The following is a 19911-nucleotide window of genomic DNA, read 5'->3' as shown; positions in this document are numbered from 1 at the left end:
TGACTACAGACCTAAAAGTGGCAATTCTTCAATCAAAAAACTTCAAAACCACACTCCAACGAGAGACTGCTGAATTGGAATTAATTTGCAAACTGGACACAATTAACTTAGGCTTGATTAAAGACTGGGAGTGGATGTGTCATTACACAAAGTAAAACTATTTCCCTGTGGCGGTTCAGTGATGAGACAGAACACAGCTTTATGCAAGCAAGCAGGCTGGTCAGCGGAGATGGGCTGTTCTGCCCCCCCGCCTTCCACCTTCTCCTTTTATTATATTTCTCCCCCTAAGCATTACACACTGCTACACAAAGGAATGTATGACGTTGATTCATATACTTAGTTACCATCCTTTAGCTACTACAATCCTGGTTCTCAGGCCTTGAGCCCAGGCTAAGAAAGCCTCCCACAGTTGCTGTCCAAACAATCAAGTTCTCATGGTTCATATCTAGCCCTTGTCCTTGGATAGAGCAATGTGTGCATTGCTTCTACGAAACAGTCAGGGTGTGCCCCGCCTGCTTCCAGGTGGAATAGCTAAACATTAACCCTTCATCTCCCCGTTTTTTATTTATTGATATTTGGCCATCTCATGGTAGCCGTCAATTTGTTTTGTCATGCTAATTAACTCCCAGACAGACAAGGACATAACCTGGGGAGCTTTCCAGGGCAAAATTTTACAAAATCTTAACAAGGAAGGAATACATTGTACACAGCAGCAGCAAAAAATAAGCCCAATAATTGCAAACACAGAATAACCAAAAAGCTCAACATCTGCAATATAATCATCTAAAAGGGGTACACTTCTTTTACTACAATTGTGACCAGCAAAAGGCAATATAAGTATCATTCTACTAAGACAGCAAAGGGTGCCATCACTTAAATTTGCAGGAATATAATTAAAGGTGCGTGAACCGCAAGTAAAAACCCATCCTGATGGTAGGATGATATGGCCATAATTATATGAAACATTAACAGCATGGGAACAATTTAAAAGGGGTTGAGAAATTTTTCGACAGCCCAAGGGCACCTTTGTACTAGCGCAGTTAACTACACGCGCACAGGTGACATTGTGAGCCCCGGCCGGGTACGGTGTGTGGAGGGATATAGCCGTGCGAGGCAGAGTATAGTTGGCCGGGCCCCAATTAGCCATGCTAGAGTACTGGGAGGAAAGATTCGCATAAGCAGAGAACAGTGTCTTATTCTCCATCTCCTCAGGGTGATGACATACTGGAATAAGGCATGTACCTAACAAATCTCCGGCTGCTACAAAATTAAATAAACAAAAGTGGGTAACATTTGCTATTGAAGCCAATCTTTCCCATATGTTATATGTCATTCGGGCTTGTAACAGGGGAAGCGCTTCCGAGCCAACCCCTACAGGAAATAGCAGGCACAAAAGGCACACAATCATCACAGAATTAGCAGTGATTTGGGCGAGAATCGCCACAAACAAAGTCTCAGGAGTCTCTGGCTGTTGATCTGCTGCCAGTCTTCGTTGGGCCACGGCGACCAATGCTTTTACTGCTCCCCATGTCACGGGCTGGCTTGGGACGCTACGCCTCCTCCGTTTCCGTCCCGTCGTTGTCGACTCGGGGGGCAACGCGGTCTCCTCCAAGGTCAGCTGAAACTCTGGTATGGGATTCGACAGTCCCTAGTGCCATGTCATGTTGTTTAAGTGCCGGTCGCACACACCGAGCTGGAACCCACAACGGTCCTGCAGGGAGAGACACAGCAGCATATCCCCGACCCCAAGTGATTAGAGGTACTGGGCCCAGCCACTGTGGATCGGGCAGCTGACGATAAAAGACACGCGGTCTTTCCAGTACCTCAGATTTGTGAAAATGCCGATCCGCAGGGGTCTGCTGATCAGCATTCAGTGTTAAATTATTTAAAGTAAACAAGAGGATATGCATTTGTTGTTAAATGTCTCCTAAGGTTCGGAGACGCAGCTCCCCTTGTTTTAATTGTTTATCTAGCAAGGTTTTGAGTGTGCGATTGGCACGTTCAACAATGGCTTGGCCCGTGGAATTATAAGGGATTCCGTGTTTAAGACGGACGTCCCAGCGGGCACAAAAGGTGGAGAGGGCTGCAGAGCAGTAGGCTGGGGCATTATCTGTTTTAATTTGGCAGGGGCGACCCATAACAGAAAAGCAGGCCAGCAAATGGTGAATAACTTTGTTAGTGGCTTCCCCACGTTGTGGGGAAGCCCAAAAGAAAGCCTGAATAAGTATCAACAAAAACATGTAAAAACAAATAGGGGCGGAATTGTGGCACATGAATAACATCCATCTGCCACAGCTGATTTGCTGCGGTACCTCGGGGGTTAACGGCATAAGAAAAAGTAGGAGCAGCAGCAGCACAGTGGGGGCAGGAACGAACAATGGAACGTGCATGATCAGCAGGAATGTGAAACTGCCGGGCCAAAACAGAGGCAGACTGATGCTTTCAATGGGGTCAGAAAAAAGGGAATTTACCTGACCACGCAACGCGCGATCGGCGCGTGCATTGCCCTCAGTGAGTGGCCCAGGCAGAGGGGTATAACTGCGAATATAAGCAACAAAGTAAGGGAAATGACAAGTGGCAAAAAGGTGCTGCAAAAACAAAAACAGGCGAAGGAGGTCTGCATCAACCTGAGGGCTACTGAGGGCAAGGGGTAAATGATCAATTACCTAATAAACATAATGGGTATCCACAATTAAATTAAAGGGACAATCAGCAAAAGATTGAAAGGCCAAAATAACAGCAGCTAATTCTGAGGGCAAAGGGGGATGGTGAAAAAACAATCTTTTAAATCTAACACACAAAGTTGATCGGTTTGAGGAATTAAATTTGGATTTGACAAGCCAAATTGCAAGGGGCCCATAGGTTGGATGCGTTTATTTATTTCCCTTAAATCATGTAACAGCCGCCAAGCACCCGATTTTTTCTTAATAACAAACACCGGGGTGTTCCAGGGACTAGTGGAGCTCTCCAGTCGCTGTGCTTGCAAATGCTGCTGCACAAGCGAATGAAGTGCTTTTAGCTTTTTTAGAGGGAGGGGCCACTGGTCAATTTATACGGGCTTTAAGGATTGCCATACCAAGGGTAAGGCGGAGGGCACGGTGGGTGAGGGAGGGTTTTGGGCCATCAGATGTTAATATCAAGGGTGGTGTCTAACTTTGTAAGTAAATCACGGCCCCAAATATTGAGGTGGACAGGGAGCACAAAAGGGCGGATAGTAGCAAGGGTACGGCCTCCCGGTTTAGAGACCGTGACCCAAGACAAACTTTGGCGCCCGGGTTTACTACCCCCGATCCCCCACAATTCTCTAGAAGGAACCGTAGGCCAACTAACCGGCCACTCCAGATCACGAATCACCGTAACGTCAGCTCCAGTGTCCACCAGCCCTGTAAAAGGAACATCATCTAAAAGAAGTGTTAACTGAGGTTTCGAGGGGCGGACTGACATTGTCAGAGCAACAAGTGGAGAAGACGCGCTGTGAGACGGCGAGTGAGACAACGTAGATCCAAAGCCGCCTCCGCCCCGAGTTCGATCCTCGGCAGCTGGCACCTGATAGGGGACTAAAATCAATTGTGCAATTGACCGTCCACGCGGGAGCGACTGTGGAAGATGAGTCCACACCTGAACCTTAATAATGCCAGTGTAATCAGCATCAATGACCCCTGGAATGACAAAAAAGCCCTGTTTCCCAGCATGTGAGCGAGGGAGAACAAGACCTACAAAGCCGGCAGGGAGAGGTCCCGTCACCTGTGTAGGTATGGCACAGACCTCCCCTGGCAGCCGAAAGTCAGTGTCCTCCTGCATGATCAAATCAAGCCCTGCACTTCCAGCAGTCGCCGCCCTCATAGAGTCTACGGATTCCAAGGCAGAGGAGCGATTGTCTGAGTAGGAAACACCCCCGTTTGGCCCTGGGTTCGGGGGGGACCCGTCGCGCGGTTTCCTGACCCGCTACGACACTGATTAGCCCAGTGATAACCTTTCCCACACTTGGGGCACTTCTTTGAGGGTCGGGCTGGTGCCTTAGATGAGCGGCACTCCCGCTGAAAATGACCCTCTTTTCCACAGCGGTAACAACGCTTCCCCTCCTTCCCAGTTTTTCTCAGGGCGGCAGCCAGAACTCCAGCCTTGTGGGCTTGTGTGCCAATGTTCTGGCACGCCCGTAGCATGTCTGAGAGCTCTAAAATACCAGAGGCTTGTGCTGCCTGGAGAGCACGGTGGCAATCCTCGTTTGCATTTTCAACTGCCAATTTTAACAGGAGCTCGTGAGCTGCCTCAGTGTTATCTACCTGTCGGAGGATAGCCTCCTGCAATCTGTTGGTAAAATCCAAAAAGGACTCTGAGGCACCCTGACGGATACTGACAAAGCTTTTGGTAGGCTTGCCTGAATCCGGGACCTTCTTGAAAGCATGCTGGGCACAGGTGGAAATAATGGGGAAGACAGCCTGAGGGGGTTGAGACTGCATCTCAATAGTAGCAAACGGGCCCTCCCCTGCCAAATGCTCATAAATGATACCGCGCTCTCTATGAACCTGAGCTTGGCGTTCTGCCATCTGCCGGTACTCACTAAGCCAAATAACATACTGACTGGGTGACAACATCATGCGCAGCAGCGTTTTCTAATCCTCAGGGATTAGGGAGTACCCAGTACCCATCCCTTCAATGAGACCACGCACAAAGGTGCTAGTCAGGCCAAATTCACGAATTGCTTTTTTTACCTCTCTAACCACCGAGTATGGCAAAGTGGTCCAGGTGCCCACGGGGTTGCCCTGGTCATCATTCTGCCAGGTCACCGGGCAAACGGAGACCAGATCAGCCAGCTCCTCCGCTGTAAGATCTGATCGAGCTTTCGCTGCGTGAACCATTTGTTGCACCAGCGAAAGCTTCTGAGCAGATGCAGATGACCCTCCGGGGGGCCCCATTGGGGGAGGGTGATCACACACCAGCTCCGGTGGGAAAGGCCAGGGAGGCGGTGGTAATAGAGGCACTGGGGGCGAAGCAGGGGGAGGGATGGCTGCAGGAGCGGACGGGGGTGGCGGGATCGGCAGCCCTTCTGTTGGTGCTGGAGAGGGCCTTTCCGAGGCGACACGCTGTGTCGCATCGCCAGGAGGGGGGATGGCTGCAGGAGCGGACGGGGGTGGCGGGATCGGCAGCCCCTCTGTTGGTGCTGGAGAGGGCCTTTCCGAGGCGACACGCTGTGTCGCATCGCCAGGAGGGGGGATGGCTGCAGGAGCGGACGGGCGTGGCGAGATCACCAGCCTCACGAGGGAGGGCCTGTCGGAGGCGACACGCTGTACCACGTCGCGGCAGAGGTGCCAGGCATGTAAAGCCTGCACGGGCCCCCGAGGCTCTTCGTGCAATGTCTGGCCCAATCGCTCCCAGTCCGCTAGCTTAAGGCTTCCAGCTTCAGGATACCACGGGCACTTGGCACGCACCTCCTGTAGCAGGAGAGTAAGTGCTCGAGCCGGGCAGTCATGCTGAGCCTTACGCAGGAAATACTGCAGCTCATTGCGGTGTTGCACTTGCAAAGCAGAGAGGGAGCTTCCCATACTTACCACAATGAAAAATACTCACCGGGATCCACGAAGCGGATGAGTGACGCGTCTGAAACCCTTGCCGGGCGAGGTGAGTGCTGAGGGCCCCACGTTGGGCGCCAGTTGTGGCGGTTCAGTGATGAGACAGAACACAGCTTTATGCAAGCAAGCAGGCTGGTCAGCGGAGATGGGCTGTTCTGCCCCCCCGCCTTCCACCTTCTCCTTTTATTATATTTCTCCCCCTAAGCATTACACACTGCTACACAAAGGAATGTATGACGTTGATTCATATATTTAGTTACCATCCTTTAGCTACTACAATCCTGGTTCTCAGGCCTTGAGCCCAGGCTAAGAAAGCCTCCCACAGTTGCTGTCCAAACAATCAAGTTCTCATGGTTCATATCTAGCCCTTGTCCTTGGATAGAGCAATGTGTGCATTGCTTCTACGAAACAGTCAGGGTGTGCCCCGCCTGCTTCCAGGTGGAATAGCTAAACATTAACCCTTCATTTCCCCATGTTTATTCCCCCCCCACCCCACTGTTCCTCACACGTTCTTGTCAACTGCTGGAAATGGCCCACATTGATTATCACTACAAAAGGGGTTTTTTATCTCCTGCTGATAATAGCTCACCTTCCCTGATCACTCTCGTTACAGTGTGTATGGTAACACCCATTGTTTCATGTTCTCTGTGCATATAAAATCTCCCCACAGTATTTTCTACTCTATGCATCCGATGAAGTGAGCTGTAGTTCACGAAAGCTTATGCTCAAATAAATTTGTTAGTCTCTAAGGTGCCACAAGTACTCCTTTTCTTATTGCGGATACAGACTAACACGGCTGCTACTCCGAAACCTTAATAGTAAAGGACCTCCAGTTTTGGGCTGTAACTGCCCTGCTCTAAGCAATTTGTCCTGAATTGATACTCTCAGCTGTGTCCCGTCAGAGGCAGCATCATTATAGGGGGACAGAGCTACTCTACCCCAGTGTCACACTCAGGGGTGAGGGGCAGAGCTATTCCATCCCAGTGTCACACTCGGGGGGAGGGGCAGAGCTATCCCATCCCAGTGTCACACTCGGGGATGGCGGGCAGCTACCCCATCCCAGTGTCACACTCAGGAGTGGGGGGCAGCTACCCCATCCCAGTGTCACATGGGGGGGAGGGGCAGAGCTACACCATCCCAGTGTCACACTTGGGATGGGGAGGCAGAGCTACAATAGGGTTACTACAAAAACTAATTTCCCTCTGCTGATACATCTTGTTAACTGTTTGAAATGAGCCACCTTGATTACATTGGCCTCATTAGCACTACAAAAGTGATTTCCACCCCTTCTTGTCAACTGTTGAGAATAGCCCACTTCCAGCTTAATGGAATTGGCTCTTTAGCACTGACCCTCCACTTCGTAAGGCAACTCCTAAAGGAACTGGCGGCTGTGATTGCAGAGCCATTGGCCATTATTTTTGAAAACTCGTGGGGAACGGGGGAAGTCCCGGATGACTGGAAAAAGGCTAATGTAGTGCCAATCTTTAAAAAAGGGAAGAAGGAGGATCCTGGGAACTACAGGCCAGTCAGCCTCACTTCAGTCCCCGGAAAAATCATGGAGCAGGTCCTCAAAGAATCAATCCTGAAGCACTTACATGAGAGGAAAGTGATCAGGAACAGTCAGCATAGATTCACCAAGGGAAAGTCATGCCTGACTAATCTAATCGCCTTCTATGATGAGATTACTGGTTCTGTGGATGAAGGGAAAGCAGTGGATGTATTGTATCTTGACTTTAGCAAAGCTTTTGACATGGTCTCGCACAGTATTCTTGTCAGCAAGTTAAAGAAGTATGGGCTGGATGAATGCACTATAAGGTGGGTAGAAAGTTGGCTAGATTGTCAGGCTCAACGGGTAGTGATCAATGGCTCCATGTCTAGTTGGCAGCCGGTGTCAAGTGGAGTGCCCCAGGGGTCGGTCCTGGAGCCGGTTTTGTTCAATATCTTCACAAATGATCTGGAGGATGGTGTGGATTGCACTCTCAGCAAATTTGCGGATGATACTAAACTGGGAGGAGTGGTAGATATGTTGGAGGGCAGGGATAGGATACAGAGGGACCTAGACAAATTGGAGGATTGGGCCAAAAGAAATCTGATGAGGTTCAATAAGGATAAGTGCAGGGTCCTGCACTTAGGACGGAAGAACCCAATGCACAGCTACAGACTAGGGACCGAATGGCTAGGCAGCAGTTCTGCGGAAAAGGACCTAGGGGTGACAGTGGACGAGAAGCTGGATATGAGTCAGCAGTGTGCCCTTGTTGCCAAGAAGGCCAATGGCATTTTGGGATGTATAAGTAGGGGCATAGCGAGCAGATCGAGGGACGTGATCGTCCCCCTCTATTCGACATTGGTGAGGCCTCATCTGGAGTACTGTGTCCAGTTTTGGGCTCCACACTACAAGAAGGATGTGGATAAATTGGAAAGAGTCCAGCGAAGGGCAACAAAAATGATTAGGGGTCTGGAACACATGACTTATGAGGAGAGGCTGAGGGAACTGGGATTGTTTAGTCTGCGGAAGAGAAGAATGAGGGGGGATTTGATAGCTGCTTTCAACTACCTGAGAGGTGGTTCCAGAGAGGATGGTTCTAGACTATTCTCAGTGGTGGAAGAGGACAGGACAAGGGGTAATGGTCTCAAGTTGCAGTGGGGGAGGTTTAGGTTGGATATTAGGAAAAACTTTTTCACTAGGAGGGTGGTGAAACACTGGAATGCTTTGCCTAGGGAGGTGGTGGAATCTCCTTCCTTAGAAGTTTTTAAGGTCAGGCTTGACAAAGCCCTGGCTGGGATGATTTAATTGGGGATGGGTCCTGCTTTTGAGCAGGGGGTTGGACTAGATGACCTCCTGAGGTCCCTTCCAACCCTGATATTCTATGATTCCTACCTTTTCATATGCAGTGTATTTATACCTCCCTTCTGTAGTTTCCACTCCATGATTCTGATGAAGTGGGTTTTAGCCCACAAAAGCTTATGCCCTAATAAATTTGTTAGTCTCTAAGGTGCCACAAGGACGCCTTGTTGTTTTTGCTGATACAGACTAACACAGCTTTTCACAAAGTGATCACTCCATAGCTGACTTCTCAGTCCTTGTCCTCAAAAGAAAGCTGCACATGTTAAAAAGTTGAGCCTGGAACTTGACTTCATAAGTGCTAGACATTAAAAACCATGGACTTAACAGAGACAATGATTTTGAGGCTCATTACAACAATTTGTAACACACCCTGCTGCCCACTATCTCTCAATTGCCCTAGAACTGCAGAGGTATTAATTGCCCACTTAGGGCATGGCTACACTTGCAGATGCAGAGCGCTGTGAGTTAAACCAGCCCACAGAGACCACAGGAGGGAAAACGCTGCAGTGTGTTCACACTGTCAGCTGCAAGTGCACTGGTGTGGCCACATTTGCGGCACTTGCAGCGGCATTGGGAGCAGTGCATTATGGGCAGCTATCCCACAGAGCACCTCTTCCCATTCTGGTGCTGTGGTTTGTGGGAAGGGGGCGGGGGAGTGCGGGGTATTCTGGTTCCTGTTCCAATGCCCTGTGATGCATCGCTTCGCATCCCAGCAGTCCCTGTGCTTCTGTCCACATTTGGCACCATCTTTCAACGTTTTTTGTACTGCATGCTCTGTCTTCCCTTTCAGTTTGCAGGAATGGATCCCGAACTGCTGAGGAATATGCTGATGGGTCTTGCCAGCACGTCACGAATTGCAGCCGAGTTACTCCGTAAGCTACAAACTGACAGTGAGGAGTCCGACGATGATGTTGACTCACATAATGCATACGACATGAGATTGCTTGTGACATTCATGGACATGCTCACCAAAGTGGAATGCCGCTTTTGGGCTCAGGAAACAAGCACCGAGTGGTGGATCACATTGTCATGCCAGTCTGGGATGACGAGCAGTGGCTGCAGAACTTTCGGATGAGAAAAGCCACTTTCATGGGACTGTGTGAAGAGCTTGCAGCACAAGGACACGAGATTGAGAGCTGCCCTGCGGGTGGAGAAGCGGGTGGCTATTGCAATCTGGGAGCTGGCAACTCCAGACAGTTTGGAGTGGGAAAGTCAACCATTGGAATTGTTTCGATGCAAGTTCGCGGGGCCATTAATCGCATCCTGTTCAGAAGAACCGTGACTCTGGGTAAAGTGCATGACATTGTGGCTGGCTTTGCACAAATGCGTTTCCCTAGCTGTGGAGGGGCGATTCTGGCACCAGCCCACCTAGCCTCCAAGTACATAAATCGGAAGGGGTATTTCTCTATGGTTCTCCAGGCGCTTGTGGATCATTGTGGGCATTTTATTGACATTAACTCAGGCTGGTCCGGAAAGGTGCATCTTTCGGAACACAGGCCTGTTCAGGAAGCTGCAAGATGGGACTTTCTTCCCAGACCAGAAGATTACTGTAGGGGAAGTCGAAATGCCCATTGCGATCCTTAGAGACCCCGCTTACCCTTTAATGCTGTGGCTCATGAAACCCAGTGAACCTTGACAGGAGCAAGAAGAGGTTCAACAATGGGCTGAGTTGGTGTGGAATGACTATGGAGTGTGCTTTTGGCTGTTCAAAGGGCCGCTGGCGCTGTCTGTATGGGAAGCTGGACCTGGCCAATGACAACATCCCCACGGTTATATCCATGTGCTGTACCCTCCATAATATTTGTGAAGGGAAGGGTGAAAGATTCACTCAGGCATGGACTTCTGAGGTTTAACACCTGGAGGCTGAATTTGAACAGCCAGAGAGCAGGACTATTAGAGGGGCCCAGCTGCAAGGATAAGGGATGCCTTGAGGGAGCAATTTGGGGCTTAAAGCCAGCACTAATGTTTGGTGCCCTGCACGGGAGTGAAGTGCAGTGGTTCCAATGTTAGTAGAAATCTCTGTTTGCTACGTATGATGCACTGACTTTCGCTTTCCTGGACTACGGTATCTTTTACTTAATGCAATAATAAAGAATGTTTTCAAAGGCAAAAGATTCATTTATTGAAAAGAAACACAACTGCTTGGGAAACAGAAAGGGCATGACACATCTGTGCTGTGTGGGACGAGGGAAGGGGGTGGGGTGGGGTGGGGTGGGGAACGGGACAATCACAGATTTGCGTATGTCCTGTTATCATACTCAGCCTTCCTGTCTGGAGTGCCGTACAATGAGTGTTGCACTTCAGGCTGGCTAAAATGCATGGTGATGGGGGTTAAGTGCAGTGGGTAAGAGTCAGAGTTTGCAGGGCTGGGTGGTGAAGCTACATGTGTTGGAGGTGGCTGGTGGTGATAAGAACCCGGATGTTGGGGAAAGTGAGTTGGCAGTGACATAGTGACAATTATATCCCACCACCTTAATTAGTTTACACCCAGCAAAATTAATTATACAGCAGACAGGAACAATCACAGAACCAGACAGAGATTATACAGACAAACAATAGCAAAGTGGGAACTATAATGACAAAAAAAACCAGAAGTGAGGATTTCACATCCCAGCTATTGATAAGTGAGTTCTTGCCAGACAGGATGCTATCAAACTAAGTTTCCTTTTACATCTTCTAGGCACTTCCCTTTATCTGGAGGCGATAGGCATTATCAGGATAGGATTGTATTCCTAACAGCTCAATAGCACCTTATTTCAGTGTGACTAGGTTGGAATGTGAGGATGTGACCTGTCGCTTCCCAGCTTATGGCTGCCTCTGTTGCTTAGCCAAAGGCCTTAGCCTAAGAACAGGGCCTCAGACTGTCACAGTAAGAGAAGTCCCTTACACCGGCAGACTGATTTTGATTCTTTCTTTTATACCTCTAGAACTAGCTAAATGATAAGAATACACCTAAATTCTTAGCATATAGGCCTTTACAAACAGGCCTGAATATCTATATCCTAACACAGTGTATCTACCTCTCCTCCCAGTTTAGTGTCATCTGCAAATTCGCTGAGGGTGCAATCCACGCCATCCTCCAGATCATTAATGAAGATATTGAACAAAAGCGGCCCCAGGACCGACCCCTGGGGTACTCCGCTTGATACCGGCTGCCAACTATACATGGAGCCATTGATCATTACCCATTGAGCCCGACAATGTAGCCGGCTTTCTGTTCACCTTATAGTCCATTCATCCAGCCCATACTTCTTTAACTTGTTAGCTTTACTGGGACAAGGAGCACAGTAGCTCTGCCAAGGAACCTGCACAAGCGCATTGCCCACCTTCTGCATGAGACCTTTGAAGAGATCACTGAGGCCGATTACTGTGATATGAGAGAGCACATCAACACCCTATTCCGCATCTAGGCATGCATGCAGCCCTAACCCTCCTCGCCCCATGAGCCCACACCAAACAACTTCCTTCCCAAAATAAAAACTGCCTACCAGGCACCTCCTCAAGTGTTTGTTCTTTCCCAAGCACCGTCCATTGCAGCTGGCTACCTTCCTCCTGGCTTGAAAACAGCTCCTGCATGCATCTAGGGATGCCGGGCTGTCTCCCTCCTCTTCAGCACCCTTGCTCCCGCTTTCCTCCTCCTCCTGCCTTGTTGAACTGGGCTCTGAAGTGTCCATAGTGGTCTAAAGAGTAGAGGTGGGGTCACCCCCAAGTATTGCTTCCAGCTCTTTGTAGAAACAGCAGGTTGTGGGGGCAGCACTGGAGCGGCAGTTTGCATTGCACACTTTGCGATAGGCATTCCGCAGCTCCTTCACTTTAACCCTGCACTGCAGTGCATCCCGGTCATGGCCCCTTTCCATCATGTCCCTTGATATCTGCCCTAAGGTATCGTAATTCGTACGGCTGGAGCGCAGCTAGGACTGGACAGCTTCCTCCACCCAAACACTGATGAGGTCCAGGACTTTGCCATTGCTCCATACCGGGGATCACCTGGCGTGTGGAGGCATGGTCACCTGGAAAGATTCGCTGAGAGCACTCCACGCCTCGCTGAGCAAACAGGAAGGGGATTTTCAAAATTCCCAGAGAATTTAAAGGGTGGGTCTGATGGTTGGTCACCTAAGGGCAGGGCAGTAGAGTTCAAAGTGATAACCAGAGTGGCTAGAATAGGCATTGTGGGACACTTCTGGAGGCCGGTCAGAGTGCATTAGTAGACCAGGGCGTCCACATTGGAGCCGTGGTGCCCCAGGTGGGGCGCAGCAAGCGTTATGCTTCTCGTAGAGGTGGATTACCAGGAGCGCTCCAGCTGCGGAGTCCGGGCACTCTACACGCCTTGCCAGTGTGGACACATCATGAGTTAGGGCGCCCAGGGCTGCTTTAATGCGCTCTAACTCGCAAGTGTAGCCAAGCCCTTAGTTCTAAGCAGTATCCTACATGTATCCTACCCTTGTGTTTAACAAGCTGTTTCATGTTGTATTTGGTCTCCATCCCCCCCTCTAGATAGAATAAATTCAGATTTGCATAATTTGCATATACTGTTACCACAGTGGCATACATGTAGAAGTGCACTTGTGGAATTATTAAAATTTGTGTGATATCAAATTATATAGCTAGAAAATCAGTCAGTATAAGGAGATTTTCACAATAAGCAAATCTTCACACTTCTATAATGACTTCCTTCCAAGTCAGTCTCATATCACTCCAGTACACTGAGTAAATATTAAAATCTCCATTTTAAATGAGGAAACCGAGGTATGGCAAGGTTGTGACAACTGGACAATGCAAGGGGGAGAGATAGCTCAGTGGTGTGAGCATTGGCCTGCTAAACCCAAGGTTGTGAGCTCAATCCTTGAGGCGACCATTTAGGGATCTGGGGCAAAAATTGGGGATTGGTCCTGCTTTGAGCAGGAGGTTGGACTAGATGACCTCCTGAGGTCCCTTCCAACCCTGATATTCTATGATTCTAAAGTTGGCATCATTGCCAGAGGAAAGGCAAGGGTTGACATTACAATAGCATTTAAGAGATCATATGTAGAGTTGAGATACTCTACGAAGGGCCCTAAAAGTGAAGACAAGTAGCGTATGTTTAACCTAATGGAGAAATGGGAGCCAGTGGAGGGATGCAAGGAGGAGGGCGGGGGTGTAAGATGGCATGTGTGAATATGATCTTTGCAGCATCATTATGAATGGATGTAAGTGGGATGATATAGCATCTATTAAAGCCAGAGAGAAGGTTGCTGTAGTTGAAATTCAAGATGATGAAGTTTACCAGTGTAAGTTCTTCAGAGCAGGGACTGTCTTTTGTTCTGTGTTTGTGCAGAACCCTGTACACTGGTCCATGACTATGGCTCCTAATCTCTATGATGATAAATAAGAGCCATGTAAGTGCAAAGGAAACGCTGGATCTTATAGATGTGTAGTAAAGCAGCATCAAGATTTAAATACATCTATCTAAACTACAGTTGCCTAACAACCATCAGATAAGCACCATAGAGTAAAATAAAACAAAACATTAAAATCAGAAATAGAGATCAATTAGCCCACTAGGTAAAAGGATCAATAGACCATTTGCCCTCAGGCAAAGCACCACTGATCAACGTGCAAAGTAGGGAGCTGCACAAGATGTAAATTGATGCACCATTTGGCCTCAACATTTTTCTTGTCAAATTCTTTTGATCTCTTTTTTATATGCCAAATGGCAGAAGAAGCAGCCGCCGGAACCCTGCAGCGGTGCTAGCGCTGAGGCTGCTGCCGCCGCCAATGAAGCAGCGTGGGTGAACATCACCTCCACCTATCAGCACGCTTGTCAGGGTCTTCATAATCTAGCCAGCGGAGAACTACATCTCCCATGAGGCTGCGGAAACTATACACATGCGCCTGGGGTCCTAGGAGGCCTCTGCGAAAACAGCAGTTGAGCTGATTGGCGGAAATCCTTGCCCCGCTCATTGGTTGTGCCCGTTGCTGCGACGGGGAGTGGGTGGGGGTCAGGAAAAGCGACATGGCGGCGGCAAGAGGAGAAGGGCCGCTGCAGGAGATGATGGAGGGTGAGAGCCCGGCCGTGTCTGGGGGAGCTGAGCCGAGCCCGAGCCCCCGGTCCCGGCCGTTCGCTTGTTCGCAGCAGCCGGGGACGCCAGCCCTGCGGTCGGGGGTAGACGGGGCTGGGCCCCTGGGGCAGCCGGCTAAAGGGGACGAGGGCTGGGGGCCGATGGGGGGAGGCCTGTGGGGCGAGCGGGGCCTGAGGGGAAGGAGGCAGCTGAGGGCCGGGGACTCGGGCCGGCCCTGGGTAGCGGCGCGACCGTGTCTGAGGTGACAGCCCGGGCTGGGAATGGCGGGGGGAGCCGGGGTCTGGGGCGATGCTTGGGGCATCAGGCCAGCTTCCCTGCCGGGTGCGGTCGGGCTGGGCCGAAGTCCTGGGCCCGGAGCGGAGCGACCCCGGCTAGGCAAGGGGAGAGGTAGCAGGGTTGGGCCTGTGGGAAAGGAGGGGACTGCTGGCTGGAGGGGCAGGGTCTGCCTGGGGTGATGGTGCCCGGAGAGCAGAGGGCTTGTTGCCGGGGTGCTGGCAGCGGGGGGCAGGTGGGGCTAGGCAGAGCTGTGGACTGGCAAGAAGGGAGCGGCTGGGGTGCCGAACGGGAGAGCGATTCCGAAGCAGGCTTGAGGGATGGGGTTTGAAGCTGTACTTTGTGTTAGTTTCCTACTGGGAGGAGTTAGGGCTAAACTTGTTAAGGATTTTGGGATTCTGCACTTGCGGACTGGAGATGAGCATAGTGTAGTGGTTAAAATATGGGATTTGTAAGGGGACTGGGTCCTACTGCACTTCTGGGTCTAGGTGTTCTTGGTGAAGTTGCTTGTCCTTTTTGTGAATCACCTAAGCTATTAATAAAATGGGGAGTGTTGGGAGGCTAATTAATCACTATGCAGTGTCTTTTGATCATCAAATGAAAGGTGCTATAGAAATACAGCTTATTTGTAACTACGATTGAATCATCTTTCCCCTACTCTCTCCCCCCAAAATGGGATGATGTCATATTTAAGGTCATTCACAGTCACATAAAGTTCTGTCCAAACCTTTGAGGAAGATGAACCTCAGTGCACAAGAGGCCTTTGCTTTACACTGAATTGAAGAAGGCATGTAATGAAATTATGAAGTGATCTCATGAGTTGTTGCTGGGGAGGTGAGGTGGCCTTGTGGGTTGCAACAGGGTTGGAAACCTTTACCACTATAGTACCTGGCATTAGTGATATTGGTCTGTAAAGTGTCACCATTGTAAATTATCTTTAAATGTCACAGTTCTAATTCCATCACCTTAATCTTTGGATTTGCATTCCATCGGTCTAAGAAATTTCCTTTTTCCTCCAGTCTTCTTCCCAGATTGTTGGTTTAGGAAGAGGTGAAGGGAGGAAAAAGTGCTTCAAAAATCAAAGTAAAAACAAGGGGTAAGAGGACTTTTATTTAAGACTAAACCTTTAATTTAGTAAATTTTAGGATCTCTACTAACCTCATAAAGGTTTATGTGACTCTTGGTTACTGTATGTACTTGCGGCTACTGTTTTCTGAAAGTAGCCTAACCCTGCTGTTATGTATTTTGCACAGTTGACAGGCGGGTAGAGTCAGAAGAGTCAGGAGATGAAGAAGGGAAGAAGCAAGCAGGTTGCATAGTAACAGACCTCAGTCAGCAGAGCCTGAGAGATGAGCAGAATGGGGAGAATTTAACAGGTACCTAAGCGACCCTAATCATATTTTAAAGATGGACTTCTTAATGCCATGTGTAATAAAATGTTTGTACCATTCCCAATTTTGCAGTTACTCTGATCATGTATTATATTTTAGTTAGTTAATTGCATCTGTTCTATGGATCTATTTTTTTTAGATTCACTTTAATGTTGGTCTTTTGTAGTATCTTTGTTTTTATTTATCTGCAAACATGTTTGACTTTAAAATATTCAAAGAGTTTACGGTATCAAAGAGAATAGGATTTTTCTGATGTACTTCATTATTACTTTTACTGTGAAGAGGTTGCAGGCATTGCTTTAAAGTCCTATTTTGCTCCTCTCTGGAATCCTCTGAGCTCAAAACTAGCACCATTATTATTTTATTGTTTGTAATAGTGCTTAGTGGCTTTAGTTGTCCTGATGGCTGTGCAGGCGAGTAGGTCTTGTTTAGCAATCTATTTAAGATCTGCACAAAGGGATCTGCTCGGACAGTTCTCATATGCCAATATCATTTAAACTTTTGGGACTTCCTTTTTTTAAAAAGGAGGGAAATTCTCCAATAAAAACTTAGTCAAGAAAGAGTTACAGGCTGAAGTGTTTTAGTGAGGTCCAGATAATGCTCAGAAACACAGTTACACTTTTTTGGGTAGAAATTCTACACACGCTTTTTTTAAAATTAGGGGTTCCAGCCAGTTCTCCATTGCCATATAATCCTTCCTCTCTGACTAACACATCACTAGTTATAGAAACCACCCAATCTTAGTATTGCCCTTTAAAATTTGCAAAGGTATAGTTAGGTCAAAATAGCAAATTATTAGGGAAGTTTAAAATCCCATGTCCCATTTAAAGGATCCATTCCAATATACTATAACTCTGCATTAGTCACTGTAAAAAGTACATATGGGAACTGCTGTACAATTTACATAAACCTTCAGCACCATATAATTAGGGCTTTTGTTTTTAGGAGTTTATTAATTTAATTTATTGCAGGTTATTCTTAACAATTTTTGAATTTATGTATGTCCAAAAATTGGAGGGTTTGGGAGCTTTTTCTTTGTATATCTGTAATGAGTTACATATATTATACATTATTAATTACAGTAGGACATACTGTAGTGCAGGGGTAGTCAATAGGCGGACCGCAGTCCAAATCTGGACTGCCAGATGCTTTACAAAAAGAAAAGGAGTACTTGTGGCACCTTAGAGACTAACAAATATATTTGAGCATAAGCTTTCGTGAGCTACAGCTACAGCTCCCCCAGATTGTTCTGGATGCCCCTGGAGGGTATGTCCAGAAGCGAGGAGGCAGCACTCTCCCTGTGTTGGTGCAGTGCAGGGAGGGAGCAGGGGAGCTGGTTGAGCTCCTCCCCTCTCCTCCTCTTCTCTTCCCCCTCCTCCTCTTCTCTTCCCCCCTCCCTTGCTTTTGCTGGAGTCTCAGCACTGCTGCCTGCTTTGCAGACCATCTGCAGGTGAAAGGCAGGGAATGCTAAACAGCCCCATGGGTGGACCTAGTGGGGAGGAGCTCAGCCAGCAACCATGCTCTCTCCGTCCCTGCACTGCACAGACACACACGGAGAGTCCTGCTGCCAGGGGAAGTACTGCCTCCTCACTTTTGGGTGTCTTGAGAAATCTGGGGGTGGAGAGGGGGGTACGTGACCCCCCCAGAACTTTCATTTGTGCCCCCCTCCACTAGCCACAGCTACATGTTGCCTCTGTGTGCAAACTGAAGCTGAGCTGGAGCAAGCGGAGCTATGCTTGTGCTCCAGATAGTTCCCAGAGGCCCCCCACTCTTGTGTCTCCCGCCTTCAAGTGGTTCCTGGAGTCCCCACCCTGGCCTTTTGCCCTCCCCGACCCTGAGTGGTCCCCGGAGCCTCCACCCTGGCCTTATGACCTCCCTCTCCTTTTTCCCGCCCCCATCCTTCTGGGGTCAGTCCCTGAAGTCCTCTCCAGCCGCCCCCCCCCCCCCCGAGTCCCCTACCCCACTCTTTTCCTCCCAGTCCGTTTCCAGTCACCTGCTTCCGTCACATCCCAGCTTCCCCACATCTCACCAGAGCTGCTATCTGGAGTCTACTTTGGCCCTCCCACTTCCTGCCTCCTTCCTGCCCCTCTGCTATCCTAGCCCCCAAAAAGGTATTGCACCACTAGCTAGATCACAGTCCAACAGCTTCACCTCCTGGCTCCAAACTCAAAAGTACTCTCGCACAGTCACACACTGCTTTACTGCCCAGATCCCAGTACATGCCTATTCCTCTTACTGTCTGCCCCATCTCTGCTACTTGGCTCAATTCGGGGCACAGAGGAACATTTTTGTGTGTATGTGTGGAGGAGCGGCAAAGCCAGGTGGCTCAGGCCTGCCCCTTGCTTCCTGTTTTCAGTTTAGGAAAATAAAGTCACCTTACTTTCCTGGCAGGGCAGGTGGAGAGCTGGCAAGCAATCAGAGTTTGGAGAGAGTAGCTGTGTGGCAGTCTGGACTTTGACTATACCTTGACCAAGAAATTTGGACCTTGATAAAAAATAATTGACTATCCCTGCTATACTACTTGCAACGCTTTAGTGCTTGTTAAAAATCACACCCCCAATAGTCCACATGTAGACAAACCCATAGATATAAGTAACCATTTCCAGTGTGTTTCTGATTTTAATTGGATAAACTCTGATTTTTTTTGTAGTATCGGGAGTCGTTTATCAGTATTTATTGGTTAAAACCATAAATCAGAAGCCCTACTTTTATAATCAACATATTTGATAATGCCAAACAGATCAATCCTTCATAAAATTCTTCTCTACCAACACAGTACATTATGAGTGTACATAGAACTGACATAGCTTAAATGTACCCTGGGAGTAGATTTTATGTTTGTGTTTCTTTGGACATCTTCATTACACAATTAATAAACAGTATATATAAAGCAGCATATTTCCATTACAGAGCAAAACAAGGAGACAAGGTTTAGATTGGATGGACAGTATAAATTTGGAGCTTATTTAATGTTTCCATCTAGGTTTCATCTTTCCATCCAAAGCTATCAGTAAAAAATAAAAATACCTGTTCTCTGCCTTGGTTGAAATATTTGTAGTTAAATCCAGCCAACCAGTTTCTGAGTTACACAGCTGAAAGGTAAATTTAAATATGGATAGATCAAATGGCTGAGATTTCAGATTTCACATGCAATCAGTTCTCTAAGGAATAGCATATGTGTTTTAAGTAACTTAGTTGTAAGTAATCTAGTATTTTTTTCATGCATTTACAGTTAAAGAAAAGTGCAGTTATGTTTGTAATTACAAGTGCCTGTGGTACTGTGGACTTACATAAACCAGTAGTTTTGTAATGTGGAACTCAATCTTACAGAAAAAAACCTACATATGGACTCTGTAGAGTTTTGTAGCTTGCAATCAGTGAAGTTGCACAACTCTGCAGAGTTGGAGAATTTTTTTATTTTTTTTCTCAGAAAACAGTTAAATATTAAAAAAAAATTGTGCTAAAGTGCAGTTCTATTCTTAGCAATGACTGTAAAAATACCAGTATAGGGGTATGTGTTTGATGCCTATTAGTGATGCTATATCACTTTTGCTCAGTTTACAAGTAAAAACCTGTTATTTTTCTATCTAGTGCATTGAATCTGAAAATCAGGCAGGGTTCTTTCTAGCTCCAGTACCACCACAAATATCTAAAGATTCTGCAGTCAGAACATAATAGTTCTGGTGATGATGCAGGAGCCAGTATTGGATATAAAGTGCTAACAGGAGTAAAGAGCAGTAAAAACTTATTTTTGTTAGAGAAATAAGATTACA

The 19911-nt window shown here is 47.9% G+C and overlaps 1 protein-coding gene across 3 annotated transcripts in view; it reads left to right on the top strand.

Annotated features, from left to right (window-relative positions):
- Positions 1-14338: 14338 nt before the first annotated feature.
- The window catches only part of PPP1R7 (protein phosphatase 1 regulatory subunit 7), a 41382-nt gene continuing 35809 nt past the window's right edge, over positions 14339-19911 (top strand). For 2 of the 3 annotated variants that reach the window (XM_077825624.1, XM_077825623.1), the window contains exons 1-2: positions 14339-14453; positions 16001-16123. In XM_077825624.1, coding sequence (XP_077681750.1) covers positions 14408-14453; positions 16001-16123 — 169 coding nt within the window. In that variant the 5' untranslated portion in view covers positions 14339-14407. Of the gene's footprint in view, positions 14454-15766; positions 15844-16000; positions 16124-19911 lie in introns of all 3 variants that reach the window. The other variant, XM_077825625.1, reaches the window with a different exon arrangement.

The sequence above is a fragment of the Eretmochelys imbricata genome, chromosome 9 (genome assembly GCF_965152235.1).
Source record: "Eretmochelys imbricata isolate rEreImb1 chromosome 9, rEreImb1.hap1, whole genome shotgun sequence".
Taxonomy (NCBI): domain Eukaryota; kingdom Metazoa; phylum Chordata; order Testudines; family Cheloniidae; genus Eretmochelys; species Eretmochelys imbricata.
Note: the sequence above shows the minus strand (reverse complement) of the source record. Positions and strands in the feature narration are given on the sequence as shown.